Source organism: Garra rufa, chromosome 17, assembly GCF_049309525.1.
Source record: "Garra rufa chromosome 17, GarRuf1.0, whole genome shotgun sequence".
In the NCBI taxonomy this organism is placed as follows: domain Eukaryota; kingdom Metazoa; phylum Chordata; class Actinopteri; order Cypriniformes; family Cyprinidae; genus Garra; species Garra rufa.
In genome coordinates this window covers 40166441-40188290 of record NC_133377.1, presented here as the reverse complement: position 1 = coordinate 40188290, position 21850 = coordinate 40166441, and the positions used below count along the sequence as shown (strand labels likewise).

Below are 21850 nucleotides of genomic sequence, written 5' to 3'. Positions count from 1 at the left end.
ACTCTAGAAAGTGTCTGCCAGCCCCCATCCAAGCTGACAGAGCTTGAGAGGTGAAAAGGTGAGGCAAAGAATGGCAGATAATTACCAAATGCAGATGTGCAAAGCTTGTCACATCATACCCAAAAAGACTTGAGGCTGTAAAGGTGCTTCAACTATGTACTGAGTTAGGGGTATGAATACTTATGCAATGTACTTATTTCAGTGTTTTATTTTTAATACATTTGTAAAATTTGCAAATCTGGTTTTTGCTTTGTCATTATTATGGTGCATGTGTAAATTAATGTGGGGAAAAACTAATTTAAAGCAGTTTAACATAATGTCGCAACAAAACAAAATGTGCAAAAAATGAAGGGGTATGAATACTTTTGCAAGGCACTGTATCTCATCTTATTCAGGTGTGAGTCCGACCTTCTTGTCGTCCAAAAGACGGAGTGTGTTCTTCTCTCGTCTCAGCAGGTAGATGACGGTTTCCTCGTGGTTCTCCTGAGCGGCGTATTGCAGAGGCGTCCGTCCGGCACGACACTCGACACACGGCGACGCTCCGCTCTCTACCAGGAACGACACCACCTCCAGACAGCCGGCTTTAGCCGCATAATGCAGCGCCGTCCAGCCACTCTAAAACACAGACTTCATATTGGAGATTCTGGTACAGTGTTGTTTTAGTATTACACTACCAGTCAAAATTAGGAATAGAGACACAAAAGAGTGCAATGTGTCATATTACTCTGAGAACTACACCCACTGGATGGAAATTTAAAGGCAACAGTATACATTCATTATTCTTAACCATGTCAAAGGATTATTTCACCACCCTGCAAGGAGGAGATATATTGAGAAACTAAATTTGATTGGTCTATGTCAGTGCTCCTTTTCCTTATCTTCCTTTTGTTGGAGAAATGATCCAGCTGAACGGCCCAACGTGAAATAACCTGACATCTACAACTATTTGTGTCCTTAAACACTCGTTTCTTTGGATCAACAGATTTTAAAAACGTAGTTATGTTTTTTCGCTTGTTTACCGTACACGTTGTCTCATAGCAGCTATTAGACATTGTTCTGTTTTTTGTTATAAGTCCGAAATGACAAGGAGCCAGCTTCACGCAATACAAAGTCAATGGAGAGCGTTGGATTGTTTCCCCCCCTGGCATGGGCCGTGGCCTAAATGCGCTTTGTCTCTATACTTAAAGCTGCAGTCCATAACTTTTGGCACTCTAGTAGTTATTAAACAAAACTGCATGTGTCTTGCAGAAGAACACTGTAGCCTGTGTTCTCTCTGTTTATGTCTATGACGAGTCACGCAGGTACTGGTCTACTCCACAGTCTGAAATAGTCTGAATATAAAAACATATTATAGGTGCACCATGGTGATTCAGGACAAGCCAAAAACACGTTTTGGAAAATAGATTCATGATGTACTCGCTTATTACATACATTTTGAACACAAAAAGTCACAGACCGCAGCTTTAAGTTTATGTTTTTGAAAGAAGTCTCCTCTGCTCAACAAGACAGCATTTACTTAATTAAAAATACAGCAAAATTGTGAAATATTATTGTAATTTAAAATACCTGTTTTCTATTTGAAGATTTTTTTAAATATAATTTATTCCTGGTATGTAAACCTGAATTTTCAGCAGCCTTGCTGAGCACTGGAGACTTCTTTCAAAAACATAAAAAAAAAATCATTTATTTAATAAAAAATACAGCAAAATTGTGAAATATTATTGCAATTAAAATATGTATTTTCTGTTTGAATATATTTTAAAATGCAATTTATTTCTAGTATGGAAAAACAGATTTTTTTGTACCATTACTCCAGTCACATGATCCATTCTAATATTCTGATTTGCTACTCAAAAAATATTTATTATTATATTGATTTTTTCAGGTTTCTTTGATGAATAGAAAGTTGAGAAGAACAGAATTTATCTGAAATAGAAATCTTTTGTAACATTATAAATGTCTTTATCAATTTTAATCAGTTTAAAGCATTATACTTACTCCACGCAAGCTTTTGAATGGTATAGTGTATAATGTTACAAAAGCTTTTGATTTTATTTCAGATAAAATCTTTGAATCTTTCTATTCATCAAAGAATCCTGAACAAATTTTTATTAAAGCATTTTTATTATTAAAGTCTTATGAAAATACCTTCGTAATTTCGTAATTTTATATACACACACACACGCACACGCACACACACTCACTATGATTTATTAAAAATGTCATATTATTAATTAAATCTTATTTATGCAGTTATTCATTTTCATATGTGGTTTTGTCATTTTTTTTTTTTTTGCATTTTAAATATTTCTATTTAGCTTTATACTTATGTCAGTTTTAATACTTTTAGTATTTACTCAGAGCAACATTTTCAACACAATATTTTACTCAAGACAAGAAGTTTTTTTTAATATTCATATTTTATTTTATTTAATCTTTATTTCAATACCTTTTAAATAACTTCAGTTTTAGATTAAGTTAATAAGAACACTGGTTTAGTATTTTGGCAAATCTGAATATAGATTGAGACAAGATTGAGAAAATTAAATAAATTTACTGTATATATAAATTACTGTTGAATAAATAAAATCATGAAATAACTTTTTTGCATTATTAAAATGAATTAAAGAATACATTATAACACTAAAAACACTGTTATAATATTTATTCATATTTTAAATTTATTTTTACTTTTATACTTATTTTTTTAATAACAATTTTAGTTATTTTTATTGTCATTTTAAATATTTCTATTTATCTTTCTATTTATTTTCATTTTACTTTTAATAATTTTAGTGCTTCTTTTATTTGTCTTGAAGACAACATTTATATAGTTTTATTTAATATTTATATTTTATTTTATTTCAGCTTTACACTATAAAACACAGTAGCTTTATTTCACTCAACTATTGCTTAAAATTTACTATATTTCTTGCTTAAAATGAACCCAAAATAGATTGGAAAATAACATTTATTAATATGTTCAATAAATGAACATTTATTGATAAGTTGAATAAATAATAATTAAATGAACATATTTTAAATTATTAATAAATGTTCACATTTTGATTATTGCTGATGCCTCTAGTAATTATGTGTCCGATTTGTAATTTACAACCTATTTTGGGTTCATTTTTAAGCCAGCCATATAGTAATTTTGAAACAACTGTTTAAATTTAACCCATCATTTTTTGTGTATTTAATTTTTTTTTTACTACATTTAGTTTAAGTTAACAATAACAACACTGCTTTGGTATCTTAGGAAATCTAAGCTCAGTTTGAGACACTACTGAGATCTCTTCTGAAACTCTGAAACCTTTAGAGAAGACCCAGGGGTCTTTTTCTCTGAATAAACATCTGAGAAACAGGAGACCAACACATGCATAAAAACTATTTGTTGAGTCAACTTAAAATAATTTGTTACTCCGCTGCCTTTAAAATTTCAAGTTCAGTCAACTCAAAAAAAAAAGTTTAGTCAACTTGAAATGTTAAGTTGTACTAAGTGACAACTTAAAATTTTAAGTTGAATCAACTCAAATAACTAAGGCAGTGGCGTAACAAATTATTTAACATTTTTTACAGTGTATTCACTTAGCATTTAATCTTATTGATGTTTATAAGAAACAACTGCTCATTGTACAGGTTTCTCCTCACCATGTCCGTGTGGTTGATCTCCGCTCCCTGCCCCAGCAGGACTCTCACCATGGCCACGTGTCCGTGTGCGGCGGCCAGATGCAGACAGGTACATCCGCGTTTGTCGGTCAGGTGCAGCAGAGATCCAGAGCGGCTGAGCAGGAGTCCTACAACAGCCGTGTGTCCGCTCTGAGCCGCGAGGTGCAGAGGACTGGAGCCCTGAAACACATGACGGACAGTCAGTACTATACTCACATGTCATGCTTCAGACCGCAGCAGTGCTTTTGATCTCTTGCCTGAATGTTTGTTTCAGCATCAGCCTGAACTCCAGGAGAATTCAGCAACAGACGAACCACGTTCTCATGACCGGACTGAGCCGCCAGGTGCAGAGGAGTGTAACCTGACTGAACACACACACACACACACACACACAAACAATCAAAAATCACGCATTGATGAATTCACAATCACTAGCTGGATATTGTGGTTTTGGTTCAGTAACAGCAAAATTACCTTAAGATATTTAAACTTATTTTGAGAGAATATATTTTAAACATCTTTTACACAGCAAAGGCGGCTGAAGTTGCATATACAGAATGAACAAGTGAATTAATGCTGCATTAATAAATGCATTTATATACACAGAAAATAAATATGTAGAAATAACATCATGAAATTAATGTTATGTATAATATGTGACCCTGGACCACAAAACCAGTCATAAGGTTAAATTTTACAAAACTGAGATGTATACATCATATAAAAGCTCAACAAATAAGCTTTCTATTGATATATGGTTTGTTAGGATAAGACAATATTTGGCCGAGATACATCTATTTGAAAATCTGGAATCTGAGGGTGCAAAAAAATCAAAATACTGAGAAAATCACCTTTAAAGTTGTCCAAATGAAGTTCTTAACAATGCATATTACTAATCAAAATTTACATTTTGATATATTTATAGTAGGAATTTTACAAAAACTCTTAATGGAACATGATCTTTGCTTAATTTCCTAATGATTTTTGGCATAAAAGAAAAATCAATAATTTTGACCCATACTATGTATTTTTGGCTATTGCTACAAACATAAACCAGCGACTTAAGACTGGTTTTGTGGTCCAGGGTCACATATATTATGTATAATAGTTATATTATGTATCATATTTGTAATAATATATTTTAACTATATTATACATTCAATTATAAATTGTTGAATTAATGTTTTAACGCTTTAATTATGAAATTATAAATATATAATATTAGGTGTACATATTTTAAATTATATTACAATTGTAATTATAAACTGTTGGATTAAAATGTAAATAATTATAATATAATATAATATATTGCTGTATGGAAGCAAAATAAATGTATTTAATATACACAGACTATAAAATTGTAGAAATAAAATAATGTAATTAATGATTTAACATTTTAAATATAAAATTATAAATACACAATATTTATGTATAATATTTATATTATATATTATATTTTTAATGATGTATTATATATTATATTATACTGTGTATGTTAAATCTATCATACATTTAATTATAAATTGTTGAATTACAATATTAATAATATAATATAATATAATGCTGTATTTAAGAAAAAAAACGATTTACTATACACAGAAAATAAAACTGTAGAAATTAATGTATGAAATTAATGTTTTAATGCTTTATATATGAAAATACAAATATATAATATTACGTATAATATTTATATTATGTATTATATTTTATTTATATTATACTTGTTTGAATTACAATTATGAATAATTATATTATAATATAATATCATATAAAATAATATTATGCACATTTTATAATATTTAACTGCTGCACTGGGTCTTCATACAGAATTTAGGGCAGTTATACAACTTAAATTATATTTATACTATTATGTTATATATTTTGTCACCTTAGAATGATAATATTCTATCTGCATTCTGAGCATTTTTGAGATATTGAGCTTCAAAGTTTTTGCGTTCCATAGACTTCTGTAGATAGACCCATTTTTGTTTTCTAAAAAAAAAGGCCCAAAATGTACACAGCTTACCAAAGAGACAAATAATGTAAATAAATTGTCACAGATTAAGAATATGTGAATAACTCAATTTTGACAAAAATGTCAGATAGAACCTTATAATTCCAAGGTGACGATTTATCTATATTCATTCTGTAAAAAGTAGTTAGCCAAAAAAAAAAAAAAAACTTAATTCAAATAATGTGCACGAACTGAAGAACTTTATAAGAATGACAAAAGCAACTCTCATGGGTTTGATTCCTAGTTTGTGAAAACAAAATACACTAACATTAATCTAAAGTAGGGGTGGGCATAGATTAATTTTTTTAATCTAGATTAATCTAGATTAAATCTTGGAATTAATCTAGATTAATCTAGATTAAAATGGCTAATTTGAATTCTGCTGAAGGCATTCAGAATATGTGTGCTACCCAAATAATGACTTAAAGTCTTTGAGAATGGATCATAAAGCTCATAAAGCTGTTCTATGATAATTTGTTGATGAAAATAAATTATATTCAATTAGATGTACTTGTGTTTACTAACTAACAATGAAATTATTTTTTCTACCTATTAGATTGTGTTTTTTTAACGTCAACACCTACCCAGCCCATTACATGTTACACCGTACTTTTATTTTGACAGGTTGCCGTGAAGTTTCTGTGTCATACAGTATGATATGATGCTAGTTTTCTCAAATGAAACGGTAAAAGTGACACTCACAGCAGTTTGGGAGATTGAGTTTATTTGTTCATGTGAGATGAAAATGCCAAAAATTACCGGGAGCGTCACGTGTGTTTCAGTATGCGTGTAGTAAAAGCTCGTCTCCATCATTCATACATACAGCTAGGCAAACGGAACATATCGGATTCATCTTAAAACGGTCTTTTTGCATTTCAGTTTTCACAGACACTAGTCCATATCGCGATTTGAATTAAGTGACTGACCAACATTCGATTTATGAATCCAAAAAACGACAAATTTACGTGGCATTTCGCGCTATAGTAGATTCTGTTTTCATGAATGGAGGACGAGGAGATCCCGTCTGTGTTTTGGCGGAGGAGACTTAAACGCGCGACCATATTCCATAGTCTTCGGTATACATCCGCGTTAAACTATCAAGGTGAAAGTCATCATAGCTTGCGTAGTTTAGACCCAGCTCCCAACCCAAATTTGAGAATAGATTAACGGCGATATTTTTTTTATCGCGCGATAAGAGTTTCACGTTAACGCAGCACGTTAACGCCGATAACGGCCCACCACTAATCTAAAGTTTCAATCCAAGTGTCTAATGTGTAATTAAAATGCCTTATTTTCTGCAGTGTATCTCTGTGAGCGAAACCGTACTGTCTTGTCACCTCACCTCAGCTAGGGGCGGTTGTCTCTTCACGTCGTCTTTGCCGCTGCTGCTGCCGCTGTTGGTGGGGAATTCGCTGCGTATCGTGGCTGGAACTTTAGTCAGGATTTCTCTCACAAAGTCCACCTGTCCGAAACAGGCTGCCACGTGCAGAGCCGTCAAACCCGTCTACACAGACACACGGAGATGGTTCACTAACACTGAAACATTACAGAGCAGTTCTGCTTAAAGGGGTCATTGGATGCAAAACTCACTTTTACATGTTATTTGAACATGAATGTGTGTTGGCAGTTTGTGTACACAACCACCCTACAATGATTCAAATCCACCCAGTGGTTTTTTTTTTCATCTTTAAAAGTAAGATCCCATTTTTAAAATCAGATCATTCTCAGCTTCTTGTCGGTGTGACGACACACCATAGTTGATTGACATGAGCACCTTACCTTAGACCCGCCCTCACCGAGCTGAAACAGTCCGGCTCCGATCGCCATTGTGTGACTCAGGTGCAGAGGAAGACAAGAATGTCTCCGACTGAGCGATTGAGGTGTTCTGTTGTTGGATGTAATAACTCACGACGTCTGAGTCACTGAAGACGCAGAGGATAACGTTACTTTAGTTTTTAAAAGGAAAGCGCCGATCCCGATCTACATACGCGTTTATGTTTGTGCGAATCGTTCCTGATGCAGCTTCACCCACAGCAGAATTGAGTATAAGGTTTTTCATGCATCTTTGCAAATGCCCTTTCTTAATAATGTGCTTGTTGGCAAGTTTTGCCACTAAATGCGGCTAAACGAGGCTAAATGCGGTTAAAGTCAACATCTCTTCTCATCATCCCACAGCAGAGAGGGGCGGGGCGAGCAGAGCTCATTTGCATTTAAAGGGGCCATGCAATAAAATGAGTTGAGTTTTTGCAGAGCTGATTTTAACAAGGTAAAAGGGTGTTTTTTTTTTTTACACTACTATTGAGAATTTTTAACCAAAGTATATTATAGACTTTTTATTAAGACCCTAAGGAATCATATGAACTTGTGGAAAATGGGCATCCGATGACCCCTTTAATATTTATAATTATTCACATGAAGCACCTTGGAGCTCTGGATCTTCAGTGAAACGCTGCCTTTTAGGACCTCCAGAATATGAGTGTGTCCGTTCTTGGCTGCCAGATGTATGGCCGTCATGCCCTCCTGAAAGGGTGAAAGGTCAGTGGATTTGTCAACGTTCTTTATCACATTGGACATTAAACGTCTCATATGAGTCTATCATTGTTTTTCTAACTCACTGCGTCCTCCTCCGTCACTGACGCTCCAGCCTCTAGAAGAACTTTTACTACCTCCGTATGACCGCCAGCGGCAGCCAAATGCAGCGGACACAAACCGTTAGCCTGCCGAGTTACAAACAACAGAGTGATTATAAGTAACTGAAAATGAAAATCATTGAAAATAATAAATAAATACATTAAAAAATACAATTTCATTGCTTAAAAATAAAATAAAATGGAAACTAAAATAAAATTAGTTTTTATTTAGTTTAACTTCATGTACAATACCAGTCAAAAGTTTTCAACAGTAAGATTTTTAATGTTTATTAAAGGTCTCACCAAGCCTGCATTTATTTGTTCCAAAATACAGCAAAAACTGTAATTTTTTAAAAATATTTTTACTATTTAAAATAACTGTTTTCTATTTGAATATTTAAAATGCAATTTATTCCTGTGATTTCAAAGCTGAATTTTTAGCATCATTACTCCAGTCAGATGATCCTTCAGAAAAATATTGATAAAACTAATAATAATAAATGTTTTCTGAACAGCAAATCAGAATATTAGAATGATTTCTGAAGGACCATGTGACACTGAAGACTGGAGTAATGATAATGTAGCTTTGATCACAGGAATAAATTACATTTTAAAATATATTCAAATATAAAACAGTTATTTTAAATAGTAAAAATATATCACAATATTACTGCTTTTGCTGTTTTTTAGATCAAATGAATGCAGGCTTGGTGAGCAGAAGAAAATTCAATACTTTGCATTTTCTTTTAGTCTTTTAGTTTAAAACTGAAATTGGAATAAATATACACTATATATACACAACATATATATATATATATATATATATATATATACATACGGTGAGGTCAATAAGTATTTCATCACCCTGTGATTTTGCAAGTTCTCTTACAAGTTCTTCATGGAGGGGTCTACAATTTTAAGCATAGGTGCATTTCCACTGTGAGAGACAGAATCTAAAAATAAAAATCCAAATCATTCAAAAACATTGAATGATTTTTTAACAATTAATTTGTGAATTACTGTGTCAAATAAGTATTTGATCACTTGCCTTTGTTAACGATTACAGAGGTCAAACGGTTCCTGTAGTTCTTCACCAGGTTTGCACACACTGCAGGAGGGATTTTGGCCCACTCCTCCATACAGATCTTCTCTAGATCTGTCAGGTTTCGGGGCTGTCGCTGAGCTGTCACTTTGGGTCATTGTCATGTTGGAAGATCCAGCCACAACCCATCATTAATGCTCTGACTGAGGGAAGGAGGTTTTTGCCCAATATGTCACAATACATGGCCCCGTTCATCCTCTCCTTAATACAGTGCAGTCGTCCTGTCCCCTGTGCAGAAAAATGATGCTTCCAGCCCCATGCTTCACTGTAGGTATGGTATTATTGGGATGATACTCATCATTCTTCTTCCTCCAAACACGGCGAATGGAGTCAAGACCAAAAAGTTCTACTTTGGTTTCATCTGACCACAGGACTTTCTCCCATGACTCCTCTGGATCATCCAGATGGTCCCTGGCAAACTTTAGAAAGGCCTGGACATGGGCTGACTCAAGCAGGGGAACCCTCCGTGCGATGCAAGATTTTAAACCATGACATCTTAGTGTATTACTGATAGTAGCCTTGGAAACGATGGTCCCAGCTCTCTTCACGGCATTGACCAGCTCCTCCAGTGTAGTTCTGGGCTGATTCTTCACCATTCTTCACCATTCACGAGGAGAGATCTTCCGTGGGGCCCCAGTCCGAGGGACATTGACAGTCATCATTAGCCTCTTCCATTTTCTGACAATTGCTCCAACAGTTGATCTTTTTTCACCAAGCTGCTTGGCAATTGCCCCGTAGCCCTTTCCAGCTTTGTGAAGGTCTACAATTTTGTCTCTTGTGTCTTTTGACAGCTCTTTGGTTTTGCCCATGTTGCTACTTAGACTTTGGTTGCTACTTATACTTAGACTTTATGACAGCTAATGACCTCAAACAGGTGCTACTAATTTAGAATCATGAGCAGAGTGTAGCTGGACTATTTAAAAGCAAAATAACAGGTCTTTGAGGGTCAGAAATCTGGCTGATAAGCAAGTGATCAAATACTTATTTGACACAGTAATTCACAAATAAATTGTTAAAAAAAATCATACAATGTGATTTCCGGATTTTTATTTTTAGACTCTGTCTCTCACAGTGGAAATGCACCTATGCTGAAAATTGTAGACCCCTCCATGATTTCTAAGTAAGAGAACTTGCAAAATCACAGGGTGATCAAATACTTATTGACCTCACTTTATATATATAATTTTTATATATAAATAAGCGTTAACTAAATAAAACAAAAATTATAACTTCAACTAAAATAAGAATTAATACACAAAAAATAATAATAAATTAAAATTAAATATTAACTCAGCTAATTGCATCATTTCTCTGTTTTATTTAGTTTAACCTGACATACTACAATAACTGAAACTGAAAAAAAAAAAAAAAAACTTTATAGACATATTAATAAACTATTAAATATGAAAAATTATAAATCTAAATCTAAAATTAAAGCTAGTTCTGATAGTTGGAACATTTCTCAATTTTATTTAGTTGAACATCATATTCTAAAATAAATAAAAACCATCAGACACATAAATCTTCATAATATTAATAAAAATGATATAGTACCTCAATGACATTTTCTGACTGACAGTGACTGACCTTATTGTTGAGTGTGACAGCTCCTCCTTGATTAAACAGGAGCAGTTCTTTAATGACGGCCACACTTCCTTTAGCCGCAGCGATGTGCGTGCAGGTCGCTCCATCCATGTTAGCTAGCGTGGCTAATTCAGGCCTGTGTCTCAGAAACAGCTTCACCACCTCAGAGTGATTGTTCTCTGCAGCCAGATGAAGAGGAGTCTGACCGCGCTGAAAAAAACACACCAAACACCACCATATTAGCCATGATGACAGGATTATTGTTATTATTATCAGGATTCTGTTATAAAGAGTCAAAGGAAAAACAGGGCTGGGGCAATTTGAGAAGCAAAGTTATCAGATATTAAACATTTTATATAATATACTAAAACGTATTTTGAGAATATATACTTATTTTAGACAGCAAAGACGGCACAAAAGCTGCATCTGAAGTACAGGTCCTTCTCAAAAAATTAGCATATTGTGATAAAGTTCATTATTTTCTGTAATGTACTGATAAACATTAGACTTTCATATATTTTAGATTCATTACACACAACTGAAGCAGTTGAAGCCTTTTATTGTTTTAATATTGATGATTTTGGCATACAGCTCATGAAAACCCAAAATTCCTATCTCAAAAAATTAGCATATTTCATCCGACCAATAAAAGAAAAGTGTTTTTAATACAAAAAAAGTCAACCTTCAAATAATTATGTTCAGTTATGCACTCAATACTTGGTCGGGAATCCTTTTGCAGAAATGACTGCTTCAATGCGTGGCATGGAGGCAATCAGCCTGTGGCACTGCTGAGGTGTTATGGAGGCCCAGGATGCTTCGATAGCGGCCTTAAGCTCATCCAGAGTGTTGGGTCTTGCGTCTCTCAACTTTCTCTTCACAATATCCCACAGATTCTCTTTGGGGTTCAGGTCAGAAGAGTTGGCAGGCCAATTGAGCACAGTAATATCATGGTCAGTAAACCATTTACCAGTGGTTTTGGCACTGTGAGCAGGTGCCAGGTTGTGCTGAAAATGAAATCTTCATCTCCATAAAGCTTTTCAGCAGATGGAAGCATGAAGTGCTCCAAAATCTCCTGATAGCTAGCTGCATTGACCCTGCCCTTGATAAAACACAGTGGACCAACACCAGCAGCTGACACGGCACCCCAGACCATCACTGACTGTGGGTACTTGACACTGGACTTGTATTTTGGCATTTCCCTCTCCCCAGTCTTCCTCCAGACTCTGGCACCTTGATTTCCGAATGACATGCAAAATTTGCTTTCATCCGAAAAAAGTACTTTGGACCACTGAGCAACAGTCCAGTACTGCTTCTCTGTAGCCCAAGTCAGGCGCTTCTGCCGCTGTTTCTGGTTCAAAAGTGGCTTGACCTGGCGCCTGTAGACGGTGGCTCTGGATGTTTCTACTCCAGACTCAGTCCACTGCTTCCACAGGTCCCCCAAGGTCTGGAATCGGTCCTTCTCCACAATCTTCCTCAGGGTCCGGTCACCTCTTCTCGTTGTGCAGCGTTTTCTGCCACACTTTTTCCTTCCCACAGACTTCCCACTGAGGTGCCTTGATACAGCACTCTGGGAACAGCCTATTCGTTCAGAAATTTCTTTCTGTGTCTTACCCTCTTGCTTGAGGGTGTCAATGATGGCCGTCTGGACAGCAGTCAGGTCGGCAGTCTTACCCATGATTGCGGTTTTGAGTAATGAACCAGGCTGGGAGTTTTTAAAAGCCTCAGGAATCTTTTGCAGGTGTAATAGCTCGTTTAGAGAACCTTTTCATGATATGCTAATTTTTTGAGATAGGAATTTTGGGTTTTCATGAGCTGTATGCCAAAATCATCAATATTAAAACAATAAAAGGCTTGAACTACTTCAGTTGTGTATAATGAATCTAAAATATATGAAAGTCTAATGTTTATCAGTACATTACAGAAAATAATAAACTTTATCACAATATGCTAATTTTTTGAGAAGGACCTGTATGCCATGAAAAGGTGCATTTACATGAATATAATCAGAAAAAATATTAAATTATTTAAAAGATATTGTAATATTAGTGGATATGTGACATTATCTGATTGCATAAACTAGGACTTACTAAATATATCTTTTTACTGATTGCAAGTGTCAGTGTTTCTGTCAGATTACACTCACGATATCTGTGGCAGTGATGTCTGCTTTCAGGTTCAACAGGCTGCTGCAAACGTCCAACTGTCCGCTGATGGCTGCCAAATGCAGAGGCGTCTGCTTTCTCTGTGAAAACCATTTGTTCAGTTTAATTTCTCTAGGATTAAGATCATAGTATATACTCTGCGACCCTTACCAGAGAAAGAGCATCAACAGTGGCCTGATGGGCCTCCACCAGTAACCTGACAAGGCGTGCCGAACCGCTCTGAGCGCTGAGGTGCAGAGGCGTCAGGCCCCGTTTGGTCTTGGCGTTCACAAAGGCCTTATGGGCCAACAGGACGTCCACGATGTTATGATGACCTTGTTCTGCAGCCAGATGAATGGCGGCCTTCCCCTCCTGTTCATGTTTAAAATAAATACACAATTCATTATTTCTGAAGTGGTTTTCTTGAGGACATAGGATTTAAGAACCATTACAAAACTCTAAGTCTCAAAATTAGTACTATTATTTTTATAAGCTCTCCAACATTTAAAATAAACATTGTGCATGTTTTTTAGTATTATGTAAATTACACTATAATTACTATTTTTTTAAACAGATTTTTTGGAGAAAAATTTTACAAGAAAATATTATTTCATGTTTAATTCAGTGTGATACTTTTTTGTAAATGTTTGGAAATGGTTTGAACACCCATATTTTATTTACTTTTTTAAATGTAACAAATACATACTGTTACTTCTTATTTTTGGACATTTCTTTAAAAAGTTTCTTGGAGTAGCATGGACATACCATACTAAATTAATACAGCAAATAATATTAATAAATATTACTTATTTTATTGGCAATACTTCACAGTAAGGTTTAATAGTTAACACTAGTTAGCTACATTGGTTAACATGAACTAAGACTTCTATAGAATTCATTAATCTAAATAAAAATATCACTGTTCACTATTTTTCCCTATGTTGTTTAACAGTAAATTGACTAATGTTGACAGATATAAAAAAATATACACTACCGGTCAAGATTTTAAATGTTTTCTAAAGAGTCACTCCTGTATTTATTTGATCCAAAGTACAGCAAAAACAGTAAAATTTTGAAATATTTTTACTATTTAAAATAACTGTTTTCTATTTGAATATATTTTAAGATGTAATTTATTACTGTGATACAACACTGAATTTTTAGCATCATTACTCCAGTCTTCAGAAATCATTTTAATATGTTGATTTGTTGTGCAAAAAACATTTTTATTATTATTATTATTATTATTATTATGAATATTTAAAACAGTTGAATACATTTTTTCCAGGATTCTTTGATGCATTAAAGTGATGATAAAGACATTTATAATGTTACAAAATATTTCTATTTTAGATCAATGCTGTTCTTCTGAACTTTCTATTCATCAAAGAAACTTGAAAAAATTCTACTCGGCTGTTTTCAACATAATAATAATAATAATTGTTTTTTGAACAGCAAATCAGAATATTAGAATGATTTCTGAAGCATCTAATGATGCTAAAAATTCAGCTTTGAAATCATAGAAATAAATTATATTTTAAAATATATTCAAAGCAGTTATTTTAAATAGTAAAAAAAATCTAAATGTTACTGTTTTTGCTGTACTTTGGATCAAATAAATGCAGGGTTGGTGAGCAAAACAGATATCTTCAAAAAACATTTAAAAAGTGACATAAAATCTAATAAATTACATAAAAATTAATCTAAACGGAAACTTGAACAAAAAATGATAACAGAATCACCAAAACCTAAACTAAAATTAAAATAAAAAGTGAAATTCTAAAAATAAAAGGTAATTCACAATATAAAGAGATACTGTAATAGCACACTCTCTGACCTCATCAAACACATCCACTCTGGCGTTGTTCAGCAGCAGAATCTTCACGACCTCTGTGTGACCCTGCTCTGCGGCCAACAGCAGCGGCGACCTGCCGTTCTGTGTAACACATGGACATACAGACACACTTACACACGCAAAATGTAATGCACCAGAACAGTGAAGGTGACGGTAAACATGCAAAATAACAGTTTGCATCCAGGGTTAGTATTATACTAAAACTAAATCTATTAAATATTAAGGCTGGGAAATAAATCGATGCATTGCAATTCGTGGATCAATTCTCTCTGGAATCAATTTTGAGCTTAGTTTGTAACAGTAGATGACGCTCGAATCTAGTTTTTAACTGCACTTTAAACTGCACACTCAAATGTTCACAAATAGTCACATAAATAGTTGCATCTATGCTTTTATGACTCGAGATTCTTTTAAACACAGCCCACTATGAACACTTATGTAACTCGCTTCAACTTTTTACAACTTTATGAATAATTATTGTAGGTTCATGTGTGTAAGAAACTGAAAGCAAGCAGAGTACAACTGTTTGTTAAAAACTAAGCAAAAAATCGATTTGAGAGAGAATCACGATGCATTCGGAAAATCTCTGAATCAATGCAGAATCATCTGTGACCCTGGACCACAAAACCAGTCTCAAGTCGCACAGGTATATTTGTAGCAATAGCCAAAAAATACATTGTATAGGTCAAAATTATCCATTTTTATTTTATGTCAAAAATCATTAGGATATTAAGTAAAAATCATTTTCCATGAAGATATTTTGTACATTTCCTACCGTAAATATGTCAAAACTTAATTTTTGATTAGTAATATGCATTGCTAAGAACTTCATTTGGACAACTTTAAAAGCAATTTTCTCAGTATTTTGATTTTTTGGCACCCTCAGATTCCAGATTTTCAAATAGTTGTATCTCGACCAAACATTCGATCATAACGTCCTATCATAACAAACCATACATGAATGAAAAGCTTATTTATTCATAATAATAAAACCTAAAAATAAATCAAATAAAAATGTAAATCTAAACTGTAACTTTAAAAAAAGTTCCTATACATAAAAAATACATAGTGTATTTTTCATTTTATTTATATATTTTAGTTTAATTTTGAGTATTTGTTTTATAATTTGTGTTATTCGAAATAAATAAATAACACAAACTGAACTAAAACTAAATACTACCACTACTAAAAATAAAACCTAAAAATAAATCAAATAAAAACGTCAAACTAAACTGTAACTTTAAAAATAAAGTTGCTATACATAAAAAATACATAAAAATATATAGTGTATTTTTCATTTTATTTTTATATTTTAGATTAATTCTGAGTATTTTAAGTATGTTAATTTGTCTTTTTAAATGTTACCATAACCTAAAAAAGACAAAATAATTTAAATTTGATTTATTTTTAGGTTTTATTGTCATTATTATTACTATTTAGTTTTAGTTCATTATTTACACACACACACACACACACACACACACACACACACACACACACACACACATATATACAGTCATGGCCAAAAGTTTTGAGAATGACATAAATATTGGAAATGTTATGAAGAGTGATCAGATGAATTGCATAGTCCTTCTTTGCCATGAAAATTAACTTAATCCTGAAAAAAACTTTCCACTGCATTTCATTGCTGTCATTAAAGGCCCTGCTGAGATCCTTTCAGTAATCGTCTTGTTAACTCAGGTGAGAATGTTGACGAGCACAAGGCTGGAGATCATTATGTCAGGCTGATTGGGTTAGAATGGCAGACTTGACATGTTAAAAGGAGGGTGATGCTTGAAATCATTGTTCTTCCATTGTTAACCATGGTGACCTGCAAAGAAACGCGTGCAGCCATCATTGCGTTGCATAAAAATGGCTTCACAGGCAAGGATATTGTGGCTACTAAATCAACAATTTATAGGATCATCAAGAACTTCAAGGAAAGAGGTTCAATTCTTGTTAAGAAGGCTTCAGGGCGTCCAAGAAAGTCCAGCAAGCGCCAGGATCGTCTCCTAAAGAGGATTCAGCTGCGGGATCGGAGTGCCACCAGTGCAGAGCTTGCTCAGGAATGGCAGCAGGCAGGTGTGAGCGCATCTGAACACACAGTGAGGCCAAGACTTTTGGAAGATGGCCTGGTGTCAAGAAGGGCAGCAAACAAGCCACTTTTCTCCAAAAAAAAAAAACATCAGGGACAGATTGATCTTCTGCAAAAAGTATGGCGAATGGACTGCTGAGGACTGGGGCAAAGTCATATTCTCCGATGAAGCCTCTTTCCGATTGTTTGGGGCATCTGGAAAAAGGCTTGTCCGGAGAAGAAAAAGCGAGCGCTACCATCAGTCCTGTGTCATGCCAACAGTAAAGCATCCTGAGACCATTCATGTGTGGGGTTGCTTCTCATCCAAGGGAGTGGGCTCACTCCCAATTTTGCCCAAAAACACAGCCATGAATAAAGAATGGTACCAAAACACCCTCCAACAGCAACTTCTTCCAACAATCCAACAACAGTTTGGTGAAGAACAATGCATTTTCCAGCACGATGGAGCACCGTGCCATAAGGCAAAAGTGATAACTAAGTGGCTCGGGGACCAAAACGTTGACATTTTGGGTCCATGGCCTGGAAACTCCCCAGATCTTAATCCCATTGAGAACTTGTGGTCAATCCTCAAGAGGCGGGTGGACAAACAAAAACCCACTAATTCTGACAAACTCCGAGAAGTGATTATGAAAGAATGGGTTGCTATCAGTCAGGATTTGGCCCAGAAGTTGATTGAGAGCATGCCCAGTCGAGTTGCAGAGGTGCTGAAAAAGAAGGGCCAACACTGCAAATACTGACTCTTTGCATAAATGTCATGTAATTGTCGATAAAAGCCTTTGAAACATATGAAGTGCTTGTAATTATATTTCAGTACATCACAGAAACAACTGAAACAAAGATCTAAAAGCAGTTGAGCAGCAAACTTTGTGAAAACTAATATTTGTGTCATTCTCAAAACTTTTGGCCACGACTGTACATATATATTTATACATATACATATATATACACACACACACACACAGTCAGATCACTCTGAGATGTGAGGCAGATGTTTCTACCGACCTTATTTTTCCCTTATTTGTAAATTTGATGCGTCTGACTTCAGTGTTATTCACTTCCAGCTATTTTTAGCTGTACAAAATCACTCATTTTGATGCTTGATATTGCAAACTGTGTGTCTTAGTATATTATTTTAATGTTTTGTCTTAATAATGAGCTCACAGGTTTGTAGTGCAAACAGTTTTTACCATTTACTGCACTTTGTTATTCTTCTCGTTACTTCCCTACAGGCGCTAATGAACCGGACGTCTTGCACATTCACAGATAACAGCTTCCTGCTATGCTGAACAATAAGGTGGATACCTTTGCGTGTTTGTTGATGGCAGTCTGGAGCTGGTTGGAGGGGACATTACTGATCATCTCCTGAAGTGCAGCAGTGTTTCCCACCCTGGCGCTGTAATGAAGAGGCGTCTCTCCACTCTGAAAAAGCAACAGGTTCACAATGCATTCTAATCAATCTTGTGTGAATGTGTGTTTTCTCAAACAGCACAAAGCACACCTGTCGGGTGACGGCGGTGACGTCGGCGTGATGCTCCATCAGGATCTTGATGATACGGATGTCCTCGTCCGGCTGATGCACCGCATCCCTCTTGAGCTCAGCTGCCAGGTGCAGCGGTGTCTCACCGCTCTGCAGGGGGAGCCAAACACAAGCAAAGCATGCTGGGTTTTGTCTGGTGCTTTTGTAGTTTATGTCATTCTTATAGATTTGTGATTCTCACCTGGTTTCCTTCACGCACACAGAGCTCTGCCTCCTGATGGCTTCTCTCATTGGTCAGAGAGGTTAAAATCTCCTCCAGCACATGAGCGTGACAGTGGCGCACCGCAACGTGGAGAGGGCTTTCACCAACCTTAACACAAAATCATTATATTTATTTCAATATAAATAATATTGATATAGAATTCCAAATAAATTAAGTCTCCTACAAGAGAAGACAAAAAAAAAAGCAAATAAATAAATAAATACATACATAAATCTTAGTATGGATAAAAAAAAGTGAATATAAAAAAAAAAAAAAACAGGACACAACTCAAAAATACAAAATAACTTTTCAAACAAGAATATTTTATGAATAAATAAATAAATTAATTAATCTTAGTATGGCTTTTTTAATGTTGGGGTTTGAGTAAAAAAAAAAATAATAAAATGTATATATATAAGATTAAAACAAAACAAATATAAATAAATTAAATAAATAAATATTAATTATTTTTTTAAAGTTATAAAAAAATAAATAATAAAAATATATATATATATTAGAAAGGTTGAATTAATAAATATAAATATAAACAAAATATAAAATATAACAATTTCAAACAGCATAAATAAAAAAAATGTATGTCTGTTTTTTAAAGGTGGGATTTGAATTAAAAACAAACAAAATCTAAAGAAAACTATAAAAAAAAACTATAAATAACTTTTGAACAGTACTTTTTTGCTAAATAAATAAATACATTTTATTATGTTTTTTTTAAAGTTAAGGTTGAATTAATAAATATATCAAAATAAATATAAACACAATAAACAGAATGCAATACAAAAGTATTAATATAAAGACATTTTAAACAGTACATTGTGAATAAATAAATAATTATGGCTTTCTTAAAGTTGGGGCTTAAATAATAAATATTAACAAAATATTAAAAAATAAAATACTAAATATAAATAAATAATACATTTATAAATATATTTGTTTATAAATATAAACAAAATATACAGAAAATAATACAAAAATATAAAGACATTTTAAACAGTACATTATAAATAAATAAATAAATAAATATGGCTTTCTTAAAGTTGGGGCTTAAATAATAAACATTAACATAATATAAACAAATAAAATACAAAATATAAACAAATAAAATGCAAAATATAAAATAAATAAATAATAAATGTATAAATATAAATATATTTGTTTATAAATATAAGTAAAATATACAGAAAAGAATGCAAAAATATAAAGACATTTTGAACAGTACATTATAAATAAATAAATAACTATGGCTTTCTTAAAGCTGGGGCTTAAATAATAAATATTAACAAAATATTAAAAAATAAAATACAAAATATAAAATAAATAATACATTTATAAATATAAATATATTTGTTTATAAATATAAGTAAAATATACAGAAAACAATACAAAAATATAAAGACATTTTAAACAGTACATTATAAATAAATAAATAAATATGGCTTTCTTAAAGTTGGGGCTGAATAAATAAATATTAACAAAATAAAAAAAAATTAAATACAACATATAAATAACTTTTGGCATACATAATATAAATAACTTTTTACTAACTAAATAAAGACTTTTTTTAAGTTGGGGCTGAATTAATACATATTAACAAAATAAAAAGAATACAATACAAAAATATAAACTATACATAACTTTTGAACAGTACATTTTTTTGCTAAATAAATAAGTAAATAAATAAATTTTAGTATGACTTTTTAAAAGTTGGGGTTGAATTAATAAATAATTACAAAAACAAACAAAATATACAGAATACAATATAAAAACATGAAATATAAAGTATAAAATATATTTATTTATTATGTTTTTTTAATTAATAAATATTAACAAAATAAAAAATAAAATACAAAATATAAATAATTTTAGACATTTTTACTAAATAAATAAATACATTTTAGTATGGCTTTTTAAAGTTAGGGTTGAATTTAATAAATATAATCAAAATATACAGAATACAATACAAAAATATAAAATATAAAGAACAGCAAACATAAATAAGTAAATTAATTTTCCTATGTGTTTTAAAGTTGGCTGAATACATATTAGCAAAATATAAAGAATAAAATGAAAAATATAAATTACTTTTAAACAGGACATGTTTACTAAATAAATAAACAAAGAAAGACATTTTAGTATAGTTTTTTAAAGTTGGGGTTAAGTTAACAGTACATTTTTATTACAGCCATGTAAAGGACACGTATAAAATAACATTAGGTAATGCAATTGTTCTTTTTTAGCATTTATTAATCTTGTTTATTGTTCATTTTTACACATTCTAACATTTAAAACTGCATAAGTTAAAATTAGTTAATGCATAAAATAAAAATGTTATTATAAATATTAAAATAATAAATATTAATAATAAGTAATAACATTTTATTAAATAATACTATTGTATTTATTATTTAATTTTGTTTTTGTTCTTGTTGTAGTGTCTCACTAAAATGCAGTATATTTCTGGTTCACATGTTTAATAACATACCTTAGATTTCCAGGTCACATCTCCACCATCCTGGATCAGTGCTCGAATCATTTGCAGAGCGCCGTGACGCGCAGCTACATGCATAGCGGTCTCTCCATTCTAATTAGAGACAGAAACACTGTTTAAATGGCCATTTAACTTTGTTTGAACATTGTGAACCTGTGACGCCCCCTTGTGACCGACCTCCTGCTCTGCATTCACATCCGCTCCGCTCTTCAGAAGCATATCAGCCGCTCGTTCACCTTCTCGGATTCTTGCTGCAATGTGCAGAGGGGTTTCCTGCGCCTTTATAGTGGACACGCACAACCAAGAGTTTGCTTTCATGTGATGTTACATTTCATAAACCACTAAAACAGCCTGGAGTTTCTGCACACTTTGCAAAACAGCTATTATTTGCTAAAATCAAAGTTTTTGTCTTCAAAAATCCTATATACTCTAATATTTAATCATTTACAATAAGATTCTATTTGTTAACCATGTAAAACACTTCTAAAGCATATATTCATCTCTGTTAATGT

The 21850-nt window shown here is 32.9% G+C and overlaps 1 protein-coding gene across 1 annotated transcript in view; it reads right to left on the bottom strand.

Moving 5' to 3' along the window:
• The window catches only part of trpn1 (transient receptor potential cation channel, subfamily N, member 1), a 76676-nt gene that overhangs the window by 11580 nt on the left and 43246 nt on the right, over positions 1 to 21850 (bottom strand). The window contains exons 11-25 of the mRNA XM_073822171.1: positions 21516 to 21617; positions 21333 to 21431; positions 18812 to 18940; positions 18592 to 18720; positions 18396 to 18512; positions 14981 to 15079; positions 13315 to 13515; positions 13146 to 13244; positions 11006 to 11212; positions 8302 to 8403; positions 8108 to 8206; positions 7029 to 7190; positions 3930 to 4037; positions 3655 to 3852; positions 409 to 615 (exon numbers count right to left, since the gene is read on the bottom strand). Of these exons, the coding sequence (XP_073678272.1) occupies positions 409 to 615; positions 3655 to 3852; positions 3930 to 4037; positions 7029 to 7190; positions 8108 to 8206; positions 8302 to 8403; positions 11006 to 11212; positions 13146 to 13244; positions 13315 to 13515; positions 14981 to 15079; positions 18396 to 18512; positions 18592 to 18720; positions 18812 to 18940; positions 21333 to 21431; positions 21516 to 21617 (2058 nt within the window). The remainder of the gene's footprint in view (positions 1 to 408; positions 616 to 3654; positions 3853 to 3929; positions 4038 to 7028; positions 7191 to 8107; positions 8207 to 8301; positions 8404 to 11005; positions 11213 to 13145; positions 13245 to 13314; positions 13516 to 14980; positions 15080 to 18395; positions 18513 to 18591; positions 18721 to 18811; positions 18941 to 21332; positions 21432 to 21515; positions 21618 to 21850) is intronic.